Source organism: Ambystoma mexicanum, chromosome 1q (genome assembly GCF_040938575.1).
Source record: "Ambystoma mexicanum isolate Mex_15411 chromosome 1q, UKY_AmexF1_1, whole genome shotgun sequence".
Lineage (NCBI taxonomy): Eukaryota > Metazoa > Chordata > Amphibia > Caudata > Ambystomatidae > Ambystoma > Ambystoma mexicanum.
In genome coordinates, this window is record NC_090922.1 from 1476419715 (window position 1) to 1476443319 (window position 23605).

At 47.0% G+C, this 23605-nt stretch overlaps 1 protein-coding gene across 1 annotated transcript in view; it reads right to left on the reverse strand.

Annotated features, from left to right (window-relative positions):
- Positions 1-23605, reverse strand: part of LOC138549987 (integumentary mucin A.1-like) — a 260935-nt gene that overhangs the window by 88197 nt on the left and 149133 nt on the right. The window contains exon 3 of the mRNA XM_069642377.1: positions 4291-4617. Within this exon, the coding sequence (XP_069498478.1) occupies positions 4291-4617 (327 nt within the window). The remainder of the gene's footprint in view (positions 1-4290; positions 4618-23605) is intronic.

The window sequence follows — 23605 nt, forward strand, 5'->3', positions numbered from 1 at the left end:
TGGATCTCTCACAATAGGCTTGTTCCCCACCAGGCTTGCACATCGCTCCCAAGAGGCCCAAACATTTCTCGGTTTATTCTCCTACTTAGTTAAAATACACCCCTTGCCAAAACCGCCGGTACGCTACGCGAGAACTCCTCATTTAATCAACCACACTGCCATTTAGCACCTTTCCCACTTCACTCGTGCCACACTTCCCAGGACTATGATACTAAGTGCTATGTCATGCTGTCTCATGCATCACTGTCCCTTCTTAGTTTATGCCAGTCTCAGGTTCTGCCTTTTAAAGCGTGATGCGCTAAAAGTCTATATTATGCTTCAATTGATGTTCATGTCAATGCAAGGAATACTAATGAGAATAGTGTACTACGGCCTAACAGAGAGAAAGCGCCTGTAGCTAGAATAAGCACAAGTTTCCCCATGCAACTATCCACTGCATCCAGCCAGAACATGACTCAGTAAACCATTCAGTATATTTTACAATGGTACCCCTATGGTATAGGAGGAGGTCAGGCCCTTCTGTTACATACTTGTCACACTCATTCTCTCCCCACCATGTCATGCTATCAGAGTATGGCTCTAGGTGGAGGAGATTAATTTGTCATTTAGTGACCTCCAACTTTCATTCAGCACACAGTCAACTCTTCTGTCAACTGGCCCAGTAGCACCAGGTCTCTCGATGACTCCCCATAAGGGACACGCTACGAATGACATGCATTACTTACCGTAAAAGCATTTTTGATGGTGTATCTGCTTAGATTCACATGCTGTGCATAGTCCGACATCCAGTGGTAACCGCAGAGTATTGCATCTTATCTTTCGAGAATCGAAAGGGGACGTCAACATGGCCGTGCCTGTAACACTATCCCTACATGACGTGTAGTGTACCCAAGATCCCTCACGCGTCAAGGTATCCGATTGTATTTTTTCTGCCAAGAGGGAGCCTTATGACTATCGTGAGTGAGTACAGAAAAGAGAGAAAAGTAGTAAGATGTCTATGTTCCTTCCATCCGAGCGGGGAGGAAGGGTGGGCGCATATGAATCTAAGCAGATACAACCATCAGAAATGCTTTTACGGTGAGTAATGCATGTCTTCTGATGTTTGTTAATCTGCTTAGAATCACATGCTGCGCATAGACTAGCGAGCAGTACTCGGAGTTGGAGGGGGGTTGTGAGAAGGAACAGTAGTGAAAAGATGTCTTAATTCCTTTTTTTTTTTTTAAACATGTTATTGTTTTATTCAAAACTTTTCATTTATCTATACACTCATACAATTCCTTAAAAGAAAAAGAACCAAATATGATAAAAAAAAGCAAAAGAAAATTCAAATATTAAGCAAGAAACGGAAAAAAAAGAAACTCATTCTTTCATTGTTCACAGTTTCCGAACTATCTTGTTTCATTTTCCTTGTGACTTTGAATACTACTATGAGTTCCTGTTGACAATTTATATGCTTTCCACCATAGTAATATGGTTCCAAAATTGAATTATGACCGTAGTAAGGTTCCTATTATTTCCTGACAGTATTAGATTCCACCAAAGATGTCTTAATACTACCTGTCCCACCTGAGAATCTGATCTAGAATGAGTGTCTAGGCAATAGTGTTTTGTAAAGGTGCCTCACCCTACAGACTACAGTGTGGTTTACACCATGGGTGGGTCACAGTTCACCCACACGGACAAGGTTTCAGCATTTCAAGATCATTACAGTGGTGATGTGCGCAGAATAAAAGCCAATTAACATAACATATTAAATTGAGGATAACTGACAACTGCAACAGGTCAACAGTAATATTGTTTCTCACCTACAATCTATTTTCAGGGCATCCCTGAATAACCACCTTTGCAATATTCATGGCCAAGTACAAGATGTCAGAAATCAAATAATCATACAACATGACTGCCTGGCTCTTGAACCTCAAGTACACATTAGTGATATCAACTATGCTTATTAAGACATGGCTGCTTTCAATAATAAAGAGACCAGGGCTTAAAAACAATATAATTCCTGTAGCTTGCCTCCTACGAAAACATGTACGCTACCTACAGTCTGTACAGAATTCTGTGGAGGGAAGTTTCTAGCATAAAAACTAGAATCCGCAACTTGGACTAATGCTCGTACTCGCTTGCAGGCTGCCCAGAGTTTTATGACTAATACAATAGTACTTGTGGTGCTCACAACCACTAGAGAGCTAAGGCTAGGCTCTCCAGCCATATGGTAGATTCCAAGTTCCGTGATCTCCTCTGGCTCGAAGTCACTCATATCGGTCTTGGAAACACAGATTTGGATAGACTAGTTCAGATACTTCTGCAAACCGCCAATTCTCCAAAATGCACCCTTTTCGTTTTGGCTATTAGGTGGCACCTAAGCACCACCTATAAGACAAAACTATCCGCACAGGAGTACAGCTAGGAGTGAAATGTCATCGGGAAGCTGGTCAGTGTTTGGGTATTTACCCACCTAGTGACTGTTCCATTATAATGAAAATCCCTGCAGCCATTCCTACCCATCACCTGCCCAAAACACATCCTCCTGGATATCTCTTTGAGCTAGCTCCAACAGTTAATAACATCAAACCGTGTCCTGCAGTGCTATCTGTAAGCAGGTTTCTGAGAGAGAATGGCTTAATTGCAACTGTGAATATGCTACTAATGTAATTAAATGTCTTAACCAAGTGTATCTTCAGCCACTTGATTTAGATCCGTTCCTTGCACTGACGCGTTTAAAAAAAGCATTATGAAATACACAAGCCAAAACTGTTGTCTTGTGTATAGGTATTGGATTGGCATTTGCCAGACACGGATATAAAATGCCCAGTTAATCACACCCGCTCACCTGCTGTCATCATATGGCCAGGCATTACCATGATGTGAGCGCCTGGTAAAGGCCTAGGCCAAACCTACACAAAAGAGGAAACGCATGGCTTTGCCAGTATGCATTCCCCTTCCTAACAGAGGCTCCAACAAAATCGCGCAATGTGGAGTGCTTGATGAAAAGATATTTGTAGTAGACTAAATACATCGTTGCCATAATGCACCACTCTTGCAGCTCGGTTTGACAAGAGCCAGTGAGACTAAAGCTTTATTTGCCATATGCCCGTTTAACATTTTTCAAAACAAAGCAGTACTCGTACATGTCAGCTGCTAATACACACAGATAAGTAGCACAGCCACTTCTCTTCCTTGTACCACAGACTTTCCATGTTTAAACAAGGCTTCACATACGTCCATCAGGACTTTCCCTGTAGAGGGCACGTTTAGCAGACGATTGTTCATTTGGTAGTTTGTGAACTCTTCAAGGAATTCAGTCTCCTTTCATCTTTGCAACAGCTTTCAACATGCACATGCCCCTGTAGGTTTACAAATCTGCCACTAGGCCTGCTAAGCATGTGCGTGTTGTGTCTGATGCCATAATCCATGGCAGGTTTGGTAGAAGTCTCGAAAAATCTCTTCACTAGAAATTGCCATTCTCTGCACTACCATAGTTTTGGAGTAGAATCTTCCATTACAAATGGTAACAAGAATGTATGATGCATTTGTTGGCCATGAAAGGTTTACCAAAAATGGTTAAGCTAGCACAAGTGAGTGGACTGTAAACTACAGGCCACGACCAAAGCCCCACCCAGTGCTCCAGAAGAAAATGGGATATAAAAGAACTAATATATAATTGTAAAGGGTCTCCCCAATGATAGACAGAAATAAAACATAACTTTTGCAGCAATGTCCAGGATCTGTAGGATTCCGATGGATGGATAGAGGAATTGGGGAGGATGCCCCCGCCACGCCTCCCAATGTGAAATGCAGGTCTCCTTCATCTCTATTGTAAACATTATTCTTAAGTCCCAGCTTCGACCCCCAACCCCCATCCCAGCACCTACCTGTATGCAGCCAAGCCATACATACGCTGCAAGAGGTTTGTTTTATTTGTGCGTGTCATTCAGTAGACAAAACAAAAATGTAGGTTTGTTATTTTCCCCCCATTCTTTTCTGCATCACTGGTTAAGGCTTTGTCAGAGCGCTGCTTCAGTCCACCGACTAACGTAGCAATCTCAGTAATAGTACAAAGAACATCCTCTTTTTTTTGGTAAAAGTTGCAAATTACCAATATATGAAAGAGGCCCAGGTTCTGCGTATTGTGGTACAAAACAAGTTTTGGCCGTTTAGAATTGGCTATCCCTTTTCTTAGCCCTGGTTACGCATTTTCTTCGTTACAGCTCTTCTCCTTTGTGTTGGGCTATCCAATTCTACTCCCTCCCCCAAAAATAGATGCTACAGTTCCACCGGGCTTACCTTTTCCATCATCGCCTACATCTAATACAGAGGGCTCCTGCCACCCATCTTCCGATGCCACATTGCTAGTGGCAGCTTTTGGAACGTGTGTGGTGGAGTAAAGAGCAGTAACCGTGGTTGCTGTGGATGTATCGACAGTTGTAGCTACGGTGTCCATAGCCACAATAACCATGGTGGTACTATTAAGGGTTGTCACGTTCTGAGTGGTGGTCACCCCGGATTCCACTAGGTCTTGTGTAGTCTCTCCGGTGACGTTTCCTTGTTGACCGACCGGTACTGGTGTAGTTGTGGGTGGAGTAGTCTCTGTCTGAGGGACACCGAGTGTGGCTGCCAAGAGAGAGAGGAATTATTAAAATAAATCTATACTGAAGCATGAAAAAGAAATCAATACACACGGAATTAACAAACATATACAAGCACTCTAACTTGGACAATACTATACAGCATAATTGACAGCAGATAGTTTTACATAAGAAAATCCTGACATGTTTGTCCTTTCAACTTCTTTCTGGATGTTCCTCAGGAGGAGAAGATTACAACAATTCTACTTTGCCTGTATTCTTGAATTTCCTCGAGCTTATCTTAACTCTTCGAGGTGTTTCTTATGATGAATACCCAAGGGTGTTCAAACTGATTTACTTGAATTGAACACTATGATTTACAAATGCACACTAGAATTACTATTGTTTTAAGCACTGGAGATAAATAAGGAATATAATCAAAAGGAAATTATATTACTTCACTTTTTTTGTCACAGCCAGTGTCACACGGCAAATAGTAAGTACTGCTGAATAGTGCAGACGCCAATATGCAACTGTAAAGCAATCACAGACCACATGGCTGTTACTGAATTGTGGTCAAACCCCTAGTTATCTTTAATGTAACAACTTAAACTCTCTAAACCACCTACCCTAAAACCTCCAGCCCCCCTACAGTCGCATTACATCACGCATTCATAAGCAGCTCACCATTCTTGTCATCTCACGGCAAGGATGGCGGGTGTGGAATCGCTGGCGTTATTGTCCACCATAGCATTTCCCGGCACGTCTTCCGTCCCTTCCGCATCGTTCTAGTTGTTGCACGCGTACGTAAACGGAAGTATTTAGGTCCGTACTTCCTGGTTACGGACGCGTTGCAACGTTTCCGGGTTTCTCCCCGTGTTGCTGTCGCTCCCTCTGTGTACTTGTGCTCTTATCCCTCCGTCTTGCTATTTTCTCTCGTTAGTATATTATTTTGGTATTTTTTAGCGCTTTCTTGCTCCTTGCGGTTTTCTGCCTTCCCCTCGCCTCCTTTTCCCTACTTTTGCTCCTCCCCTCTCTCTTTTCCTTATTTTCTTTCGGTTCCTCTTTTTTTCCAGCCTGCCTTCTTCCTTTACTCCTTACCTTTTCCTTTCCGGTTTACTCCTGGATCTGCTGTGTACCCGACCTCAGCCTGTCTTTTGGATTGCCCGTTTCTTGCCCTCGAGCCTACTGGATCTGCTGTGTACCCGACTACTGCCCGTTTCCTGGATTGCCTTTTGCCCAGCCCTTGTACCTACCAGACCAGCCGTGTGCCAGTATCTTGCCTGTTTAAACCGATAGTTTCTGCTCCATATTTTTCAAGTCCCTCAGCCTTCCTTGGATTGCATTTGAAATTCTGTGCGGGTGCTACCATACTCCACCGCAACCATCCACTTTCACCTCATTTCCCTGAAGTCAGTCTTAGGGGTTTTTTGTGCCTCCGGCTTTTTCCCCTATTGGCGCTCCCGGAGGGGTTACCCCCGTTACACCTTTTTAGGTGGCACGGTGGCATTCTACCGAGGACGTCCTTATCTTCATTAAAAAAATAGAGACCTACAAGCCACAAGAAAGAAAAATCAAACAAGATAGTGGAAGGTGAGGAGTCAGGGGAAGGGGGAGAAACTGTGTTGTCGTCTGAAGAAGAGGATATTACTGATGTTTGTGACAATACTAACATGCCGATAACACAATCGTGGCCACATTCCATGGCCTACCGAATTGGGAAACCTATCAGAACCATCCAATGGTCAATAATCTCTGAATATTAAGAGACAACGAACTAAAACTCGAACCGCGAGTCAGGCAGTAGTAAAGAAATCTTTCACCTACACACAATCAAGAGCATATCCCCCCCTCCCCTTCTTCACCTTCTAACACAGAACACTCGCCGTCATTTCTCTTGTCATGTTAAGAATAGCCAATTACAGCAGCATCTATCATGGAATGCCAGAATACCTTATGCCAAACTACAACAAATATGGAATGCAGCAGCAGCACTATTCTTCAGACTCACTAAGAGAACACATCACACCAGCACTGAGAACATTACATTGGCTACGGGTCAATAAACAAATTTTCTTCAAAATCTCTGCATAACTCCGAGCAATCCACGGCCAATGAGCAGAATTCATACAGGACAAATCTCCATCTACAAACCAAAACGCACATTAAAGTCCATCAATGACATTCGCCTCGAACCAAAATAATACTCAAAACGTAAATTCAGGGGAATCAGTATTCTCCTGCATAGCGGCGAGACTTTAGAACTTGTTCCCAAAGGACATACGAACAACAGAAGATCACCCACATTTCAGAAAATTGTTAAAAACATGGCTTTTTAACTCACCAAGCTAAATAGGAAACCTCATTGAAGGGAAACCACAACACAGCACAATAGAAACACCCAAAACTACAAAAACCCGATTCCCCAAAACTGGCAAAAAGAAACAACCAACTACAGACACGCCACAACACCCTGCAGGAAACTAAATTGCACACAAATCACCCCATAACACCCATGCACCATACACCACAAAACTTTGACCAACTAAAAAATAAATCAGCACAGTGACTGGCTTTCCTGAACTGAAGTTACCAACACAGCACATCAAAGCTCTCTTGCGCTTTTCCCTCTCAATCACACTAACTAGGTCCCCCTAACCCCCCTGCTTTTCAGATCCACGTGAGCATCTGGAGACCATGAAAATGGCAGCGTGGTATAAATCACAACAAGATAACGTGTGTAGTGCTATTGTCCTCAAGTCCTCTATCTGGCATCTTTAAGAGGGTTGAATACTGTCTCAGTATGACAAAGTCAACACATGACGCAGTTCTAATGATGGTCTAAAAGACATTTAAAAATATCGTTATACCAAATGACGGACATAAAAAATGTCACATGAGGAATTCAAATTTAACAGTCATTTGCTTTTGTGCCATTCAACTGCCATTCATATATTGGTTGAAAACACATTTTTGTGGAAGTCTGATATGTTTCCTTTCAGTAAGCCTAAGAGTTCCTTTTTATCTTTTTTATTACCGTCCATTGGAAAAAGTCATTTATGGTTCATTGTAGAAACAGTGCCTTTTTCATTTTGTTTTTGAGACAATCTTGTGGCTCAATAATCCTTGTTTTGACTTTGTTTGTTTTCCAATGTATCTCAATCCACAAATCCTTCAAAAGTCAATCAGATTCCAAACCAATGTCCAACTGTTACTTTGTTAGGATACAAACAGTGCATTTGCCACACACATAATGACACTCAATTCTTTCCATACCTCATTTTTGTTGGGATAGATCATCCTTAAATAGGTTTCTAATGCCAGTTTTTATGACTATGGCCCTCATTCCAAGTTGGGCGGTAAGGGATACCGGGCACCGGTAAGGAGACCGGTGCCAGTAATCCCTTACCACCCAATTCCGAGGTCCCTTAGCGGGAACCGTAAGGAACCTGTGGTCTGACCACACGTCTCTTACAGTCCCGCTAAGGCACCGGGGTGCTAATAACCGGCTTGCTAGTTGCGAGCCCGTTATTAGCGCCCTCCCCATTCCCATTGAGCCCCATGGAAGCTCAAATGGGACTGGTTTGTTCGAATGCACTGGTAAGTCCCCATTGAACAAGATGGGACTCGGACACGGTATACTAGCACCATGGCTACCGCCCATCTAGTAATGACCCCCTATGTCCCTTATAGTGGAGCTCTTCTTCAATGCAAACATAGGCACAGTTGGTTCATGTTCTTTATTTAATGTGACAAATTTGAAATGTAGCAAAACAAATAAGGAAACGTTTTAGAATTAAACGTAAACTCTGGCATCACTCTGGGAAACCCTCCAGACCATCACCCTTCGCTTGTCAAGCCATTACAATTGGGTGGGTTGAGGGCACAAGAGACGTATACATTTCAATCGGTGGATTGGGGAACAAAGACACATTTCACAAACTTCCCATCACCCCTCCCTATACTCCATCCCAACCTGAAGCATCTGTTGCCCGAACGTATTGATAGACGAAACAGTCGGCTACCAAACGGTCAAACCTGAACCATACAAACAAGCTGTGTCACTGGTCCCAAGAAACACGAATGGGTCCAGCAGCGCAGGTATAACGTGGGAGGAGCGCAGGGCCACACAGCTTAGAGTCCTAGCGTGGCTAATGCAGGTGCTTCCCAGTGGAGGCTGAATCGGTGGGATTCGGTAGGGCGGAGCCTGGGAATTTTTATTTTGGTTGACATTTGCGGGTCTCCAGTCTCCTATGTGTTGTTCCGCCCATCTTCACGCCTCTTTGGGGTCCGGGAAGTGCACTGTTGTACCTTTGTCCTGGGAACAAAAGACAGTATTTAACTATGTTAACCCTGTCCTTGTGGAACAAAGTAGAGGGTGGCTTAGAAGAAAGTGCCTGCAATTCGCTCACTCTACGAGCAGAGGTAACTGCAACCAAGAAAACAGTCTTAAATGTCAACCAACCATCTCAACGGACAAGAGTGCAAAGGTTCAAACAGAGCACCCATCAGAAGTTTTAAGACCAAATTAAGGTCCCAGACCAGCATCTGAAAAGGGCCCTTCAGAAACGGAGTGATCAGTAGGTTCTTAAAATAGGAGCATTCCTCAGACGAGCGCTTAAAGATAGAAAGCGCTGCTAGGTAACCTTTAATGGTTCACGGGGGGCGTTGTTGCGCAGCAGACCAAGATGTCCGCTGCCTGAGAGGCTTCGGCAACCAAAATATCTGCGTAAAATCCTGTCTTCCCCCTTCTCTACTCCCTCAACAACATTAGGAAGAGTCGGCTAAGTGCTTCGGCGTCCCAGGGGATAAAGTCTGGGTCAGTTTCTGCCCCCCGGTGCGCTCTAATCAAGAAGCGCGCGAAACTGTTGGACCTGAGCGTTACGTGTGGGGGAGTTGCAGATGGCCCTGAAGCAGAGTAGACGCGGAGGCTGAACCGGAGAATTGTGGCATTCGCCATCACTACTGCGACGGGGGACCGGTGGGGGTCGCAGATTGGGTGCCGGATGCCTATTGTAACGCCTGCCTGGAGGCCCCGTTGGCGAGGTGGGCGAAACCGCGGAGCCCGTGTGCGGGGTGTAGGAGAGAGGCCAACGTCCCTGAAGTGAAGCTGAGACCGTGCCGAGGCATCGCGGGGTCCGGCTCCCCAGTCGGAGCAGGAATCAGCTGGAAGACACCGGTGAGGAGCCGAACGGCTGTTGGGGCGCTTGCTGGGGTAGCAGGGGGCGAAGCGCACGCTTTCACTCGGCACCCTGAATTGAAGCCTGGTTGCCTTGTGGCGGGCTGTCGGCTCGGCTCGCACCGGGTGCCCCCCTCCTTGCTCTGAGACTGCTCCATCTAAACCAAGTGAGTGCCACGCTGCGACCCCGTCATCTGTTGCAGAAATATCCTTGTGCTGGCTCCCCTGTAGACACACGTTGGAGATGGCCCCCTGTAATCCTGAACTGCTCCGTTGAAAGGGGAGGTTAGTGGACTTGTGTGGTCTCATCAAAGCACACCGCAGGAGCCTGGATATTTCATTCCTACCGCATTTCCTGCTGGCCTCACTTGGACAGTAAGGACATGGCGGCCAGTATCTGCACAGGCGGTGAAAGCGTGTATTGGAGAAGGCACCCCTAAGCCTGTGGGGGGCGGCCGAGCGCTGCAGACGGGGGTTTGTCGTTCCTAAGAGCTGGCTGGAGGGAAATAACAAAGGCACTACTTCCCCCCCCTTTTTTAAGTAACATGAAAACCAGAGTGCTGACCCTTGGCTGGTGTTGCTGTGGTCGCTGTGAGGTTGGGAGTGGCATCTGACAGCCCCTTTGACAGTATGGGCAATCATAAAAAGCAGGCGAGAATGACCAATTTACCTGTGCCGATCAAGCTCAGGGCGAGTGCCCCAATTCTCAATCACATACTGTAGAGCAACTGGATATAACTGCCTTGAATCAGACACTATTGGCGATGAAGGACAGCACTGATAGTCTTGGGAACAAGATAGATGCCCTCACCAACAAGGAGGATATCTCAGCAGTCCAGGTCGAGAAGATCGAGAAGCTCTGCGGTCGCATGGGGGAGGCTGAACGGAGGATCAGAACAATGGAAGATAATGTCGCACAGTTGCAACGTGAAGTGTCCAGTCTGCAGCAGGCAGTCAAGAATATAGCAGCGAAGAAAGAAGATTTAGAGGGCCGCTCAAGGAGAAACAACATTGGCGTCCTGGGGGTTCCGGAGTCCACGAACAAGGAGAACATGGAATCTTTTATAGAGAAACTCCTTGTGGACATACTAGATAACCTCCCACTCTCCAAAATGTATATGGTGGAGCGAGCCCATCGCTGGCAGGCAGCGAAGCCACCGCCGGGGGCCCCTCCACGCCCCATAATTGCCAGACTCTTCTGTTACCGGGACTGAGACGCTATACTACGAGCTCCTCGGGAAAAGAAGTTAAAATGGGGGTGCCCCACTATACGCCTGTACCCGGATTTCAGCCCAGCAGTTCAAGACCAGAGGAAAACTTTTCAAGCTGCGAAGGAAGTTCTCCGAAAAAAGTGTTAGCATATGCAATGATGTACCCAGCCAAATTGGGTGTACAGCACAAGGGGTCAACAGTATTCTTCACCGCACCGGAGGCAGTGGCACAATTTTCTAGAGATCTACCAGACCCCGGAGGGTCACCTGAGCATCAACTCTGAGCTACGAATGAATTCTTTTGAGTGGAGTACCTGTGAGGGGAGAACTAGGGCCTGGATTTTCCGGTGCCCTAGGAGAAGGAGGAGAGACCAATCATATATGGGCGTTGCCCTATGGAGCACTGGGTCTGCCCTCGGAGCCCCAATAGCCGTGGAAAAGGCGGCACTGTTTGTTAAAGTTAAGGGTATGGAAGGGATGCCGGTAGGTTATAGTTTCTGGCGTGGGTGGAGTAGGAGTGGGGGAGTTAGGGGCTGCAGAGGGGTTGGCCCGAGTTCTATGTGTTGTTATACTTGGGGTTGTAGTGCTACGGATCGTCGCCAGCAGGCTCTTTATGTTAGTTCTCCCCGCACTAGACATACGAAATTGGGGCATGCCTCGGGACATGGATTCTCGTCAAGTAGCATTTCTAGCGATATATGGCAGCATTACGCTCTCAAGAAGTGGGACAGGATCACTGGTAGTAATGACATGGAACATTAGGGGATTCACTAATCAAAAAAGGATGTGTGCAATAGCGAATTTCAGTAAAACGCATAAGGTGAATGTACTAAACCTACAAGAAACACATTTGGCTGGCGATGCTCCTCTTCCCCCAAACACCCCGGATGGGGGGTGCACAGATACTGCTCGTCATACTCTACACATTCTAGAGGGGTTGCCAGGTATATCCATAGCTCCCTTCAGTTTAGACTACACGATCAAATTAGAGATGACGAGGGGCGATGCTTGATTTTAGCGGGGGAGATATACAACACTAAAATACTGCTTATTAATATTTACGCACCCAACACAGATTCCCCTGACTTTTTTCACCAATGTGCAAGGCATATTCATAAATTCCCATCTTACGAGATTGTTTGGGTGGGAGATTTTAACCTTGCCCTTGCCCTAGAGATGGACAGGTTGGCTACGGTACAGCAGACACTTCCACAGGCGGCAAAGGCATGGGCTGGCATATCCGCTTATCATAATCTGTATGATGTCTGGTGAGGTGAACACCCCGGGACTAAGGAATTTACTTTTTACTCAAGGGTCAATCATAGCTCATCGAGGATGGACTATATTATGGCGACCTGCTCCATGGCAAGCACAGTCACGGCAGCCACTATACTTCTTCGTACCCTCTCTGACCACTCGCCAGTACTTGCCTGCTTCTCAGGTTTTACACAGGCACCTAGTCAGCGCCAATGGAGGTTCAGGGCCTCGGCATTAGAGGATGGAGTGTTCAGAGAGGGGATAAGGCAAGATGTACAATTTCTTTTTCGAAACAAATATTGGTTCTGTCCCTGACCAAAATACAATCTGGGAGGCCTTCAAGGCGTATATAAGAGGGTGCTGTATATCCAAAGTAGGTGGGGTTCTGAAAATGATACGAAGATCTCTGAGCAGGCTGGAGGGAAGTATTCGAGAACTGGAGAATGAGCAGGGAACAGGGGATACCCCTGAGCTCCAACGGGAACTTTGGGACCGCAGGGAGGAATTTAAGCAGATGGCGGCTAGGCAGGAGAAATATCTGGGCGACCCTGTGGCTGCGGTGAGATACGGGGAGGGTTTTAGGCCGAGCAAGACCCTGGCCTGGGCCATAAAACAAGAGTATCACAACACTCCCATCATGGAGATTGAAGGACGGGAGGGTAGTACTGTTACAGATCGGCAGGGGATAAATAAAGAATTCTGGGGTTATTATAAGGAGCTATACAAGTCTCGCCACATTAGGGGACATGATGCCCTGACACAATACCTCGATGAGGTGGCCCTTGGGTGGTTGGAGAGGGAGCAGGGAGAGGCATTAAACGCCCAGATCACTGAAGAGGAAGTCCATAAAGCTATTAGGGCTCTTCCCAACGGTAAGGCCCCGGGCATGGATGGGATATCCATTGAATTTTACAAAGAGTATGTGGCGATGCTAGTTCCCCAATTACTGCAAATGTACGAAGAGGCGAGGGCTAAGGGTGTACTTCCAGAAACTACTAGATCAGCATTGGTGACGGTGCTCCCCAAGCCAGGTAAAGATCCGGACAGCTAGCGTCCTATAGACCATTATCATTAATCAACACTGATAATAAAATATTGGCAAAAATCCTGTCCGACCGGTTGCTGCCACACATGCCTGCCTTGATACTGCCAGACCAGGCTGACTTCATACCGGGTCGATCCACACAGAATAATCGAAAACGTCTATTCCACCTAATGCATAATGTAAACCTCGAAGTTCCAATAGCTATAGCGGCTCTTGACGCGGAAAAGGCCTTCGATTCGGTGGAATGGCTCCGCCGTTCGGGCTTAGGTCTTGCATATATTAATTGGATAAAATTGCTCTATACAACTCCCAGGGCTATGGTATACACAAACGGGGTGGTCTCGGACGCTATTTATCCCACACGGGGCACTCATCAGGGATGTCCTCTTTCCCCCATCCTATTTGCTCTAGCCATGGAGCCTCTAGCATGTCACATCCGGGAAACGCACATCCAGAAAGGAATTTGGGTGAATAATTTGCGCACTATTATATCATTATACGCGGATGATATTTTGTTATATGTTAAATATGTTAAATATCCCAATAGGAATCTAGGCCCGCTGACACAAGAGGTGGTAAGATTCGGGGAATTATCCGGTCTCAGAATCAATAGGAACAAGTCAGAGATACTCCCCCTGACACTGGGGGTACAACATGCGGAGGTAGAGGGGTATTTTCGATGGTGTCCACAAGGCCTTCGGTACCTGGGTGTTATGGTGTCCACCCAAGTGGAGACACTTTACAAAGAAAACTACATTAGGACCATGGAGACCTTGTAGCTGAAGGTGGAATCGTGGATCCGCTTGCCGATTTCCCAGGCAGCTCGGGTGGACTTAGCTAAGATGGTCATTCTGCCTAAGATGCTGTACGTTTTTAATAATGTGCAGCTGTGGCCCCCCGGGTAGTTTCTGGTCCCGAGTCAGGAAAATGGTGATTAGACTGGTGTGGGCGGGTAGACAGCCCCAAATCGCCTACGAAACTATGACAGTGGCATATGAGTATGGGGGCCTGGAATATCCGGACCTGCACCTATACTACTTGGCGGCCCAGTTACAGTACGTGGCAGGGTGGGGCGATCCACAATATCATGTACCACACGTAAAGGTACCCGCGGCAGTATCTTTTCCGGGTAAACTAATGGGCATGCTATGGGGGAGCAGAGGCCAAACCCCAAGGGATGAGGTCCACCCGGTCTTGGTGACATGTCGAGCTTGGGTACGCCTTGTGCAATTGCTTAAATCCTCACCGGATTATCATCCCAACCTTCCAATATATGTTACAGGTGTCCCGCTCACATTTGAGAAGTCATTCAAGGATCATTTTCAGAAGCTGGGGGTATGGAAGCTCAGAGATTTTGTGGTAGATGGGCGTTTTAAAAAGTGGGATGAATTGCAGACCCATGGGGAGCATAACGCAGTGACTCTGCTGCAGTACTATAGGCTTAGAGGGTTGATGAAGACGAAGTGGCCGGACGTTCCGAGGGCTCCCATCTCACATGTGGTGCAACACCATGTGGTCCAACCCCTTATAGACAGAAAGATTGTTTCTACCACGTATAAGATGATCAGGAGCGACATTGGAACAACAAGACAGGGATTTAAGACGTCCTGGGAGTCCTCATTGGGAATGGAGCTAAGTGAGAAACAGTGGAGGCTGGTGTGTATGCAAACTAGAACAATTTCGCTAAACGCAAGGCATAGGTTGGTTCATTATAAATTTTTACATCAGGCCTACTATACCCCACAGAAACTTAGCAGATTTTACCCTGGTGGGGTCATAACTTGCAAAAGATGTGGAGAAGTGGCAGCGGATTTCTACCATATGGCATGAGCATGTCCTAGCATACAATACTACTGGGTGGAGATTGACAAGGCAGTGAAAGAAATGCTCTCTATGGAACAGAACTATTCACTGGTGCTATGGCTTCTGGCATTAATCGAAGGGGAGTCACGTGCTGATAAGAGGTTGTTGGGTATGGCAGTCGGGGTGGCTCGGTATGTTGTGGGCAGGACCTGGGGTAGGAACACTCCAACTTTTACAGCCTGGCTTGAGAACATGAGGATGTGTGAGTCTAAGGAAAGCAGATATGCCTCGTCGCAACCTCTCACTAGTCGGCCATTGGATTATTGGGGACCTTTCAGACAATACATGGCGAACGAGGTACGATCGGAGCGGGCCTCAATGGCGAGTGGTCAGATGGCATGAAGGAGGGTGGATGGGCGGATGCCCTTCCTGTTGAGACTGTGCTGGAACAGTGGGGAATGCAAACTTCTATATCTAGAGATGCTATTTCTTAGACCGGACAATGAGATATGAACTAATGTAGAAGGGGTGGATGAGCCGGTTAAGGGGGAACGGGGAGGGAGGTAGGGGGGGCTTGGGGGGGAGGGGGGTGAGTGGTTTTCTTTTAATTTAGGGTTCATGAAGTTCACGACTGTTTTATGTTAAAATCAATAAAGAAAGTTTCAACAAAAAAGAAAAAAACTTTAATGGTTCCCACCTGAAGATCCCTGTGGGCCAAAGTAAGTAAGAAGGAGAGAACCTCCGGAATTGAGAACTGAAAAAGGATCTACATTCTTTGCTCTGCATCAGTCGCAAAACTTACTCCAACGGCAGCGGTACAGGAACTTAGTTGCTGGCCGTCTGGCCGAAAGCCACACCTCTATCACATCATCCGGGAGATCCCAATCCTTATATCTCAACCGTTCAGAAACCATGCGTGAAGGGAGAGAGTCTTGACCTCTGGATGGAGAACCCGACCTGCCTCTCGCGATAGAAGATCCTCTCTTTGGGGAAGAATTATTGGAGGACAGATGGACATGTCTAGAAGTTCTGGGTACCACGCTCTCCCAGCCCAATACGGAGCAATGAGGAGCATGCCGGTCCCGAACCATCGTAACCTCCTGAGAAACGTGTACAGAAGCAGGAACAACCAATCCAAGACAAATGCGGCTCCCAGAGCTCCTCTCAGAGGGAATCCCCTTGAGCAGTACCATTAACACTTCCGGTTGGCACTGGTTGCGGGTGAGGTAAAATACAGTGATGGTATTGCTGCTAGGAGTTTCAAACCTTCCCGCCTTGCCTCTCGGTCTGCTCGCTCTTCCTTGGGGAAGCTCTGAGCAGGTCCTTTGTTCATCTCCCGATGGTGTGAGGGCTCTGTTGTCGCCAGCTCCGGTAGTGTCTATGGGACAGCAGCAGCAGCAATGTTGCGCAGCAAGCCGTGACTGTTCAGTCAGGCCGGGCTACTCCCTTTGTGGACCTGTGCGTGGCACAGGCAGATTTTCTGCTCCGGTTTATTGTGCATGCCACTCCGCCGGTTCAGTGCTCCGGTAACTACTGTGGCACATCTGTCGTGGTCGACGCTTCTCACTGGCTCGACGGGTTCCCGGTGGCCATTTTGGCTGCATTTGTTCACACCATCCCGGGTCAAATATCTTCCGTTTCATGCAGATTTTGCAGCTTACAGTGTGCCAGCTTGTTCCTCACATCACACTGGTCGGCTGAACGTCTTTTCTCCTCGCCACATATGCAGGATGTTCTTTCAGGATGTTTCTGGCAGCCACGGGATCTCCTAGGGACTCGTGTCCACATAGCTCGGCGGGTAGCCATGCCCCCAAATTTTCGACTTGCTAATGTGCAAAGAAATCCTACGTGTGTTTTGATTTAAAGTCTTTGAATTCAACCTGTGCTTGTTGTAATAACTGAAAGTCCATTAGAAATATAGGTCAGTCAATTGGTGCCAGTAATTAAATTGTGATATTGGATAGTCGATTGGCGTTGGTGGCAGCTGTTTTGGTGACTGTTCTATTATTCTTTGTAAAATCTTAAATAAATATATATTCTTACTATACACCGGCCTCGTTCCTAGCTCATTGGTGGTAAAGAGGGTATTTGCTGAATGGTACGAGATAGGTTGATGGCCTCACTAAAGTTGAATATGCAAAGCGTTTTGTTGTGGTTGTGTGCGCCACCTGGCTAGAGGGTTGCGGGGGAGGGGAACGCCCCAAATTGAGAGTGACCATCGAATATCGTTACCATCAAGATATATACACGTAACAGAATTGCTTGCTGTACAATGCACGATCCCGGGCAACTTTGGATTACTTTGCCCCCTCTGTGCCCCTCCTAAATTTGATTCTTGAAGACGAAGACGCCAATGCAGTCTTAACATCAGCACCCACAACAGCAGCCAGGATCTCCCGAAAGCCTCGCTTGATCTAAGGGAAGTAAAGAAAAAAAAAAAAGACAAAAAAAAAAGAACAAAAAAAATTGCTTTTCGCTGTGGATCTGGCCCAGATTTTCCGGGACCAAATCGTCTATCCGGATCTTGTAAATCTATTTGCACCCTTTATGCATGGTTGTGTGTTTGAACGCTTTGAAGGACACTGCAGTAGCAAAACCAGGATTCGAACCGCAGTGGTTAGCATGAGCCGTGAGACACTTTCCCACGGGACCGGTTGAGCACCGGATCGCGATTCCTGTAAAGAAATTCTTCCTTTGAAAGACATATTTAAGCACAATCCAAAACATTATAGGCGACGTAATCTATTTCTGCCCTTTAAAAGCTTGTTTGGGCTTGTTCACTGATAGCGATAAAGCCCCCATACAAGCGTTTGTACCCAAACATCTTCTGGGCCAATGAAGACGAAAGTGAACGCCCGCTGCCTCCTGACATTTTGCAGCCAGGACCAGAGCAGCACTGTTTCTATCATGCATACACTGCGACCACTGGCAGATAGATAGACGTCCCCTGCTAACTCCGACCGGCCCCTATTTTTGTACAGCGAGCACATTCTACCTTTTAGCAACCCAGATATGCTCTTCCGTGTGCCCTAGGGTGCCTGCTTGGAGATTGGGGGGCCTATAGAGGCTGCATTTCCCGCCTGCAGTGTGTACGTTTGAGGGCCTCGCTTTCCTCGTGGAATTCCTAGGATTTCAGGCGGCAGCAAGGACGCGGCCACGTCAGCAGCGTGGCGAGGGTCCACAGAGGCCGTGCGGCGGTCTATGCGCCCCCACGATGGCTGCTCCCATAAACACAGGCATCCGCCGTGGCCCAGAATAGCAGCCAGGAATAGAGTCCGTGGTCACGGGCTGGCAGCGAAGCTTGGCCTCCAGCCACGGCGCCGTTACTGTGCTCGGAAATCCGGAAATGGGTGCATTCCTGTGACAGCTCCTGTGACCAGCCAGCCCAGTCTAAGGTGCGCACTTTCTCTCAGCACAGCTCCCGCCGGCACCACAGGCGCCGAGGTCCACTTGCCCAGTGCTCATTAAACACCCTGGGCATCGGTGTCATTTTGCCCCATGGAGATTCTGAAGCCAAAGACGAAACCAGAAGATCGTTGGGCCTTTTGTGTATGCATGGGGAAACTGCCCATTGCTGGTAAGATAGCTCAGTGGGTTGAGCGCTCACTGCTGCGATCTATGTGTTATATGGAGGTTGCGGATTCAACACCCAGCAAAACCAACTCAGCCTTTCATCCTTCCGAGGTCGATAATGTGCACCAACCTTGGTTGGGATGATTACGTAAATATGTTCTATGTACAGAGCTTTGGCATAAGCGCTATATAAACAAACCAATTAACCATTTATGGTAGCAGGTGTAAAATGGTGCGAGTATCTGGGCATCTAATAGCAGTGCCTGATAAATGTCTAATACCTATATGCAAGCTAAAACTATTGGTAGCTTAAAAGATCCTTCTGGACACTTATTAAACAAATCTTCACTAGATCACAATCTACTTACGAATTATCGCCCAATGGCAGGCATGTTATGGCCAGGGAAAGTCCCTGAAAAATCTGCAACCCTCCAACTTCAACAATTCATGGAAGATCATCATCTCCTGGATGTGTTTCCATCAGGCTTAAGGCCCTGCCATGGTACAGAGACAGCTCTCCTTGCTGTCTGGGATTACATCTTAAAATCAAAACTACCTGCGGCATTCGACAGTCGACTTCAATATGACATGCATTACTCACCGTAATAGCATTTCTGATGATTGTATCTGCTTAGATTCACATGTGCCCACCCTTCCTCCCCTCATGGAAGAGAAGGAACGTAGACATCTTACACCTTCTTTCTTCTATACTGCATGTTTTGAGCGCTTTCCTAAACTGCAGATTTGCCACGTTTTTTACTGTCCCAGGCAGGTCATTCCACATTTAAGAGGCAACAACCGAAAATGCACGTCCTCCAATGCATGACCTTCGAAACTTCGGAACCAACAGCAGGCCAGCAGAGGCTGAGCGCAGATGGCGGGAGGGGAGGTAACAAGTACATCTAGACTGGAGGTATTCTGCCCCCAGCCCATGAAGCGCCCGAAGTACAATACAGAAAGCCTTGAACTTAATCCGCTGCATGACAGGAAGCCAATGGACAGAACATATCACGGGAAATATGGGCCCCATACGGAGACCCTGTGGCCACCCGGGCGGCTAAATTCTGTAAACGTTCTAGCAGTTGGATTGTGCCCTTGGGTGAGCCAGATATAGAGAATTACAATAGTCAAGTCTGCTCAACACCAAGGCAGCAACCACCGGCAGATGAAGAGTAGCTGGTACCAGAGAAAGCAACTTTTTTAGGATTGTGGAAGGTGGAAATGACCAGCTTTACATACCGCAGACACTTGGCCTTTCATAGAAAGAGAAGATGAAAGAATGACTCCCAAATTCATTACTCATCTTGGACACTGAAACAGGACGAATACCAAGAGAAGAGGGCCAGAAGGAAGACACCCAAAGAGTGGGATCAGGAGGGGCCCCTACCACCATCACCTCTTTCTTGTCCCAACGCAATTTCAACCAGTTATGGCTCATTCACTCACCAACAGCAGTCAGGCACTTGTGCAGGCACGACAACACCTCTGTCCGATAGAGATCTAACCGTATCAGGATCTGGGTGTTGTCGGCATAAAAATAGCACCCGATGCCGAGGGAGCAGATGAGACAGATCATTGGCCAGATGTAAATGTTGAAAAGAATGGGTGACAAGGCGTAACCCTGTGGAACACAGCAGGATAGCCGGCAAGAGCCAGAGAGAAAAAAAAGCAAGAGATAGTACCTGCATGCGATCGACCAGAAAGGAAGAAAACCAGCACAATACCTGGACGGAGATGCCAATTTGAGACAGGCGAGTAAGCATGGTGGGGTGCACTACGTTGTCAAACGCCGCTGACAGATCCAAAAGAATCAGGGCACCCCACCTGCATCAACCAGTCTAACCATGTTATCAAAAACCAAAACCAATATGCCCCGACCAGGCCTAAAACCTGATTGGGCAAAATCAAGAAGTTTAGAGGATTCCAGAAAAGAAGACAGCAGAGGAGTGACCAAAGATTCCAACAGCTTCATAGAAAACTGAAACAAAGAAATAGGACGGAAATTAGAAGCAATGGATCCAAGGAAGGTTTTTTTTTTTTTTGTTTTTTTTTTTTAGGAGGGGAATGACCGTAGCGATCTTCAATTCTGCCGGGAGAGCCCCCGACTGACATGAGACATTTATGGCCGGCGTAAGTTCCGTAAGAAGATCCCGATAGATCCCTTTCATAATAACTAAATGGTACCACATGAAGGGGAGGAGCCAGATCTAATACGTTGCATGGCAGGATACCAAGTCCTCAGAAAAGAGTGGAAAGGATGACCATTTTTCCAGAGTAACTGGATTGTGCAGGAATATCTTACTTTTCAGGAGAAAGTACTAACGCAAACACAAGAATACTATTGCAAATAGCCTCTATTTTAGACACGAAAAACAGACAGAGCGGCACAGCGGACCTGAGAAGGACTTAACATAGGCGAATGTTTATCTGACAGAGATAATGATTTGACTGCAGCAAAGAGCTTTGGGCTGACATAAAGCTGCCCCAATTTTCTGGGCAAAGTACAATTTCTTAGCCGCTGTTAAAGTCGCTACTGAACATGCTTTGTACTCATCTTTAAGGTTGCAGTCATATGTCTTACGCCATTTGCGCTATGATTGTTTAAGTTGAAGACGAGCTGTTCTGAGATGTTCCGTGAAACATGGTTCAGAGGGAAGACAGCGAGGTTGAACAAGCCGTCGGGGGACAATATCATCTGTATCATGAACCTTAAGTACTTTCTGTGCACTGGTAACATTGAAATATGAAAGTATGCATCTTTCATAGCCCATGATGCCATGTAATCCTCTGCAATTTTACCATTCTGAATGTTTGCGGTTGACATACTTGTTCACTGGGCGCATATCTAACACAGGGCGCATGGAAAGATCCTTTTTGGGTACACTGAATAAATACCCTTGTTTACTTTGTGAATGGGGACGACTTCTATGGCACCCTTTTCCTGAATGATCTGCACCTCTTACAGCAGGATTTGCAGGTGTGGTGGCGATAGGCGACTGCTCTTTGGTGGTTGGTATTGAGGTGGCCGATGGAACTTGATGAATAACCGTGGGTGACAATCTTGAGCACCCACTGGTCTGATGTTATGCCCTCCCATGCGTGAATGAATGAGGACTACCGTCCCCCGATCGGGGAGGGTTGGGAGGAGACCCGGACTGGCGAGTCATTTTGATGGGGAGGCTGGAGAGCCACTTGAGGTGGAGTTTCTGCCTCTACCCTTGTCTCTGAGCTGTCCTCTTTGCTGATATTAGCCGTTGCTAGCTGAACCTTGCCTGGAGGACCATGGGGTACCTCCAGCGCCATATTGCCCATGGGGAGATCGGGAGAAGGACTTACCTCAAAAAGAACAACGTTACTTTGAACCTCCCCGCTGTTGGGAAGGCTTGGCTGTAATCTGATTGAAGGACATATTTCAGCGTCTCGTGTTGATTTTTTGCCATTTCCAAGGGGTTATCTACAGCCTTAGCAAACAAGTGCGACTCTTCTACAGGCTAATTTATCAGTCAGGCTTGAGTCTCCGGCTCGAAACTTGCATGTTTTATCCAGGTGTCTCTTGAGGAGAGTTCCCTGTGCCAGAGTGTGTCCCGCAGTTTCAGCAGCTTCTAGTGTGTTTTTGAGAATATTATGGGTTACCGGTCTACCCTCAGAGATAACAGCCAGCAGGTGGGTCCAGGAACCTCTTGGAGGCCTTCATGGAGCAGGCCCCATTGCACGTCACTATAACTAGCGAGAAGGGTGGTATATTCGCAATTCTGGTTGAATAGGGAGCAGATGTGGTAATATGTTTGCCAAGGGCGTAGAGTTTTTTGCAGTCCTTATACGGGGGAGCCTCTGTAGTAGACAGTGGCACCCCTACCCACTTTCAGGTGGTTGTAACAAACAGAGAATCCGGCGTGGCATGACCTCGAATGTACATGGGGTCTAATGGAGACAGGCGAAACAGTTTTTCAACCCAAGGGTAAGGTGTTTCTTTATGCAATTCAGCAGAGGAATAGCCTGACTTGTGTGAGGTTTTTCAAAAAGTCCCGCACAGTCTCCTGTGATGTGAATTGCATATGGTCTGCGTCTCTCATTAGGATGGCATTAAATACCATTTGGTCATCTATTGGCGATGGCTGCCTCTGTTGAGGCGGAGAAGGCGGGTCCAGACAAATAATGTTTGGGTCTGGGATAGGAGTGTGTGAAAGCCAAGGCCCTTGATCTACTGGTTGATTTTGTTCCCAGTCTGGGCACTGGTCTGTTTCTGACCAAAAGGATTGTCCTCATAGATTTCTTCTGGTTCAGAATACCCAAAAACCTCCTCCTGGTGAGTTTGTGTCTGAATTTGGAGCTGTTGTAGCTTTGGTGGAATGGGGCAGGAGTCCTCCTCCCTAGGTCTCTTGGGAGTAATGTATCTTTCTGAGATGTCTATGAATGACAACCGTCAAACACTTGTCTATAGGGGCGCTATAAATGCCATATCACATCAGTTGGGACATTTTATCCATATAATTCTCAAACCTCTGCCTAGTACAAAGGGATTAGGCAGTGGGGTCTGGAGGGGGGAAAGGCTATTCAGAAGGGGGAGATTTACCAGATAAAGCCCTAGAGAGGGTCTGGATGGCTTCAGAGTACAACTCTCGACAAGAGGGGGTGGTTCAGGGCTGTTCCGCTGCTGAAATAATAGCCGCGAGACTCTCGCTTAATTTCGACGGCTGTATGTTGGGTTTCGATGTGCCTGTAGGCGTCATCGCGGTTGCTGACTCTGCCAAAGCCTTAGGAGCTAACGCCCCCTTGGATAGCGTGTCAGCACTCATGTGTTTTTATTTGTGGGAACGCCCTTATGAGTAGAATACCCAGTCACATGCTGAGAAGACGGTTGCAGGGAGGGCAAGGACCAAGAGATTCGGCAGGCACCATCAAAGTCTTCGGCGGACATGTTGGCGTTTCTTCGTCATATCCGTCGAGGAGGGTCTGAGGGTTCTGT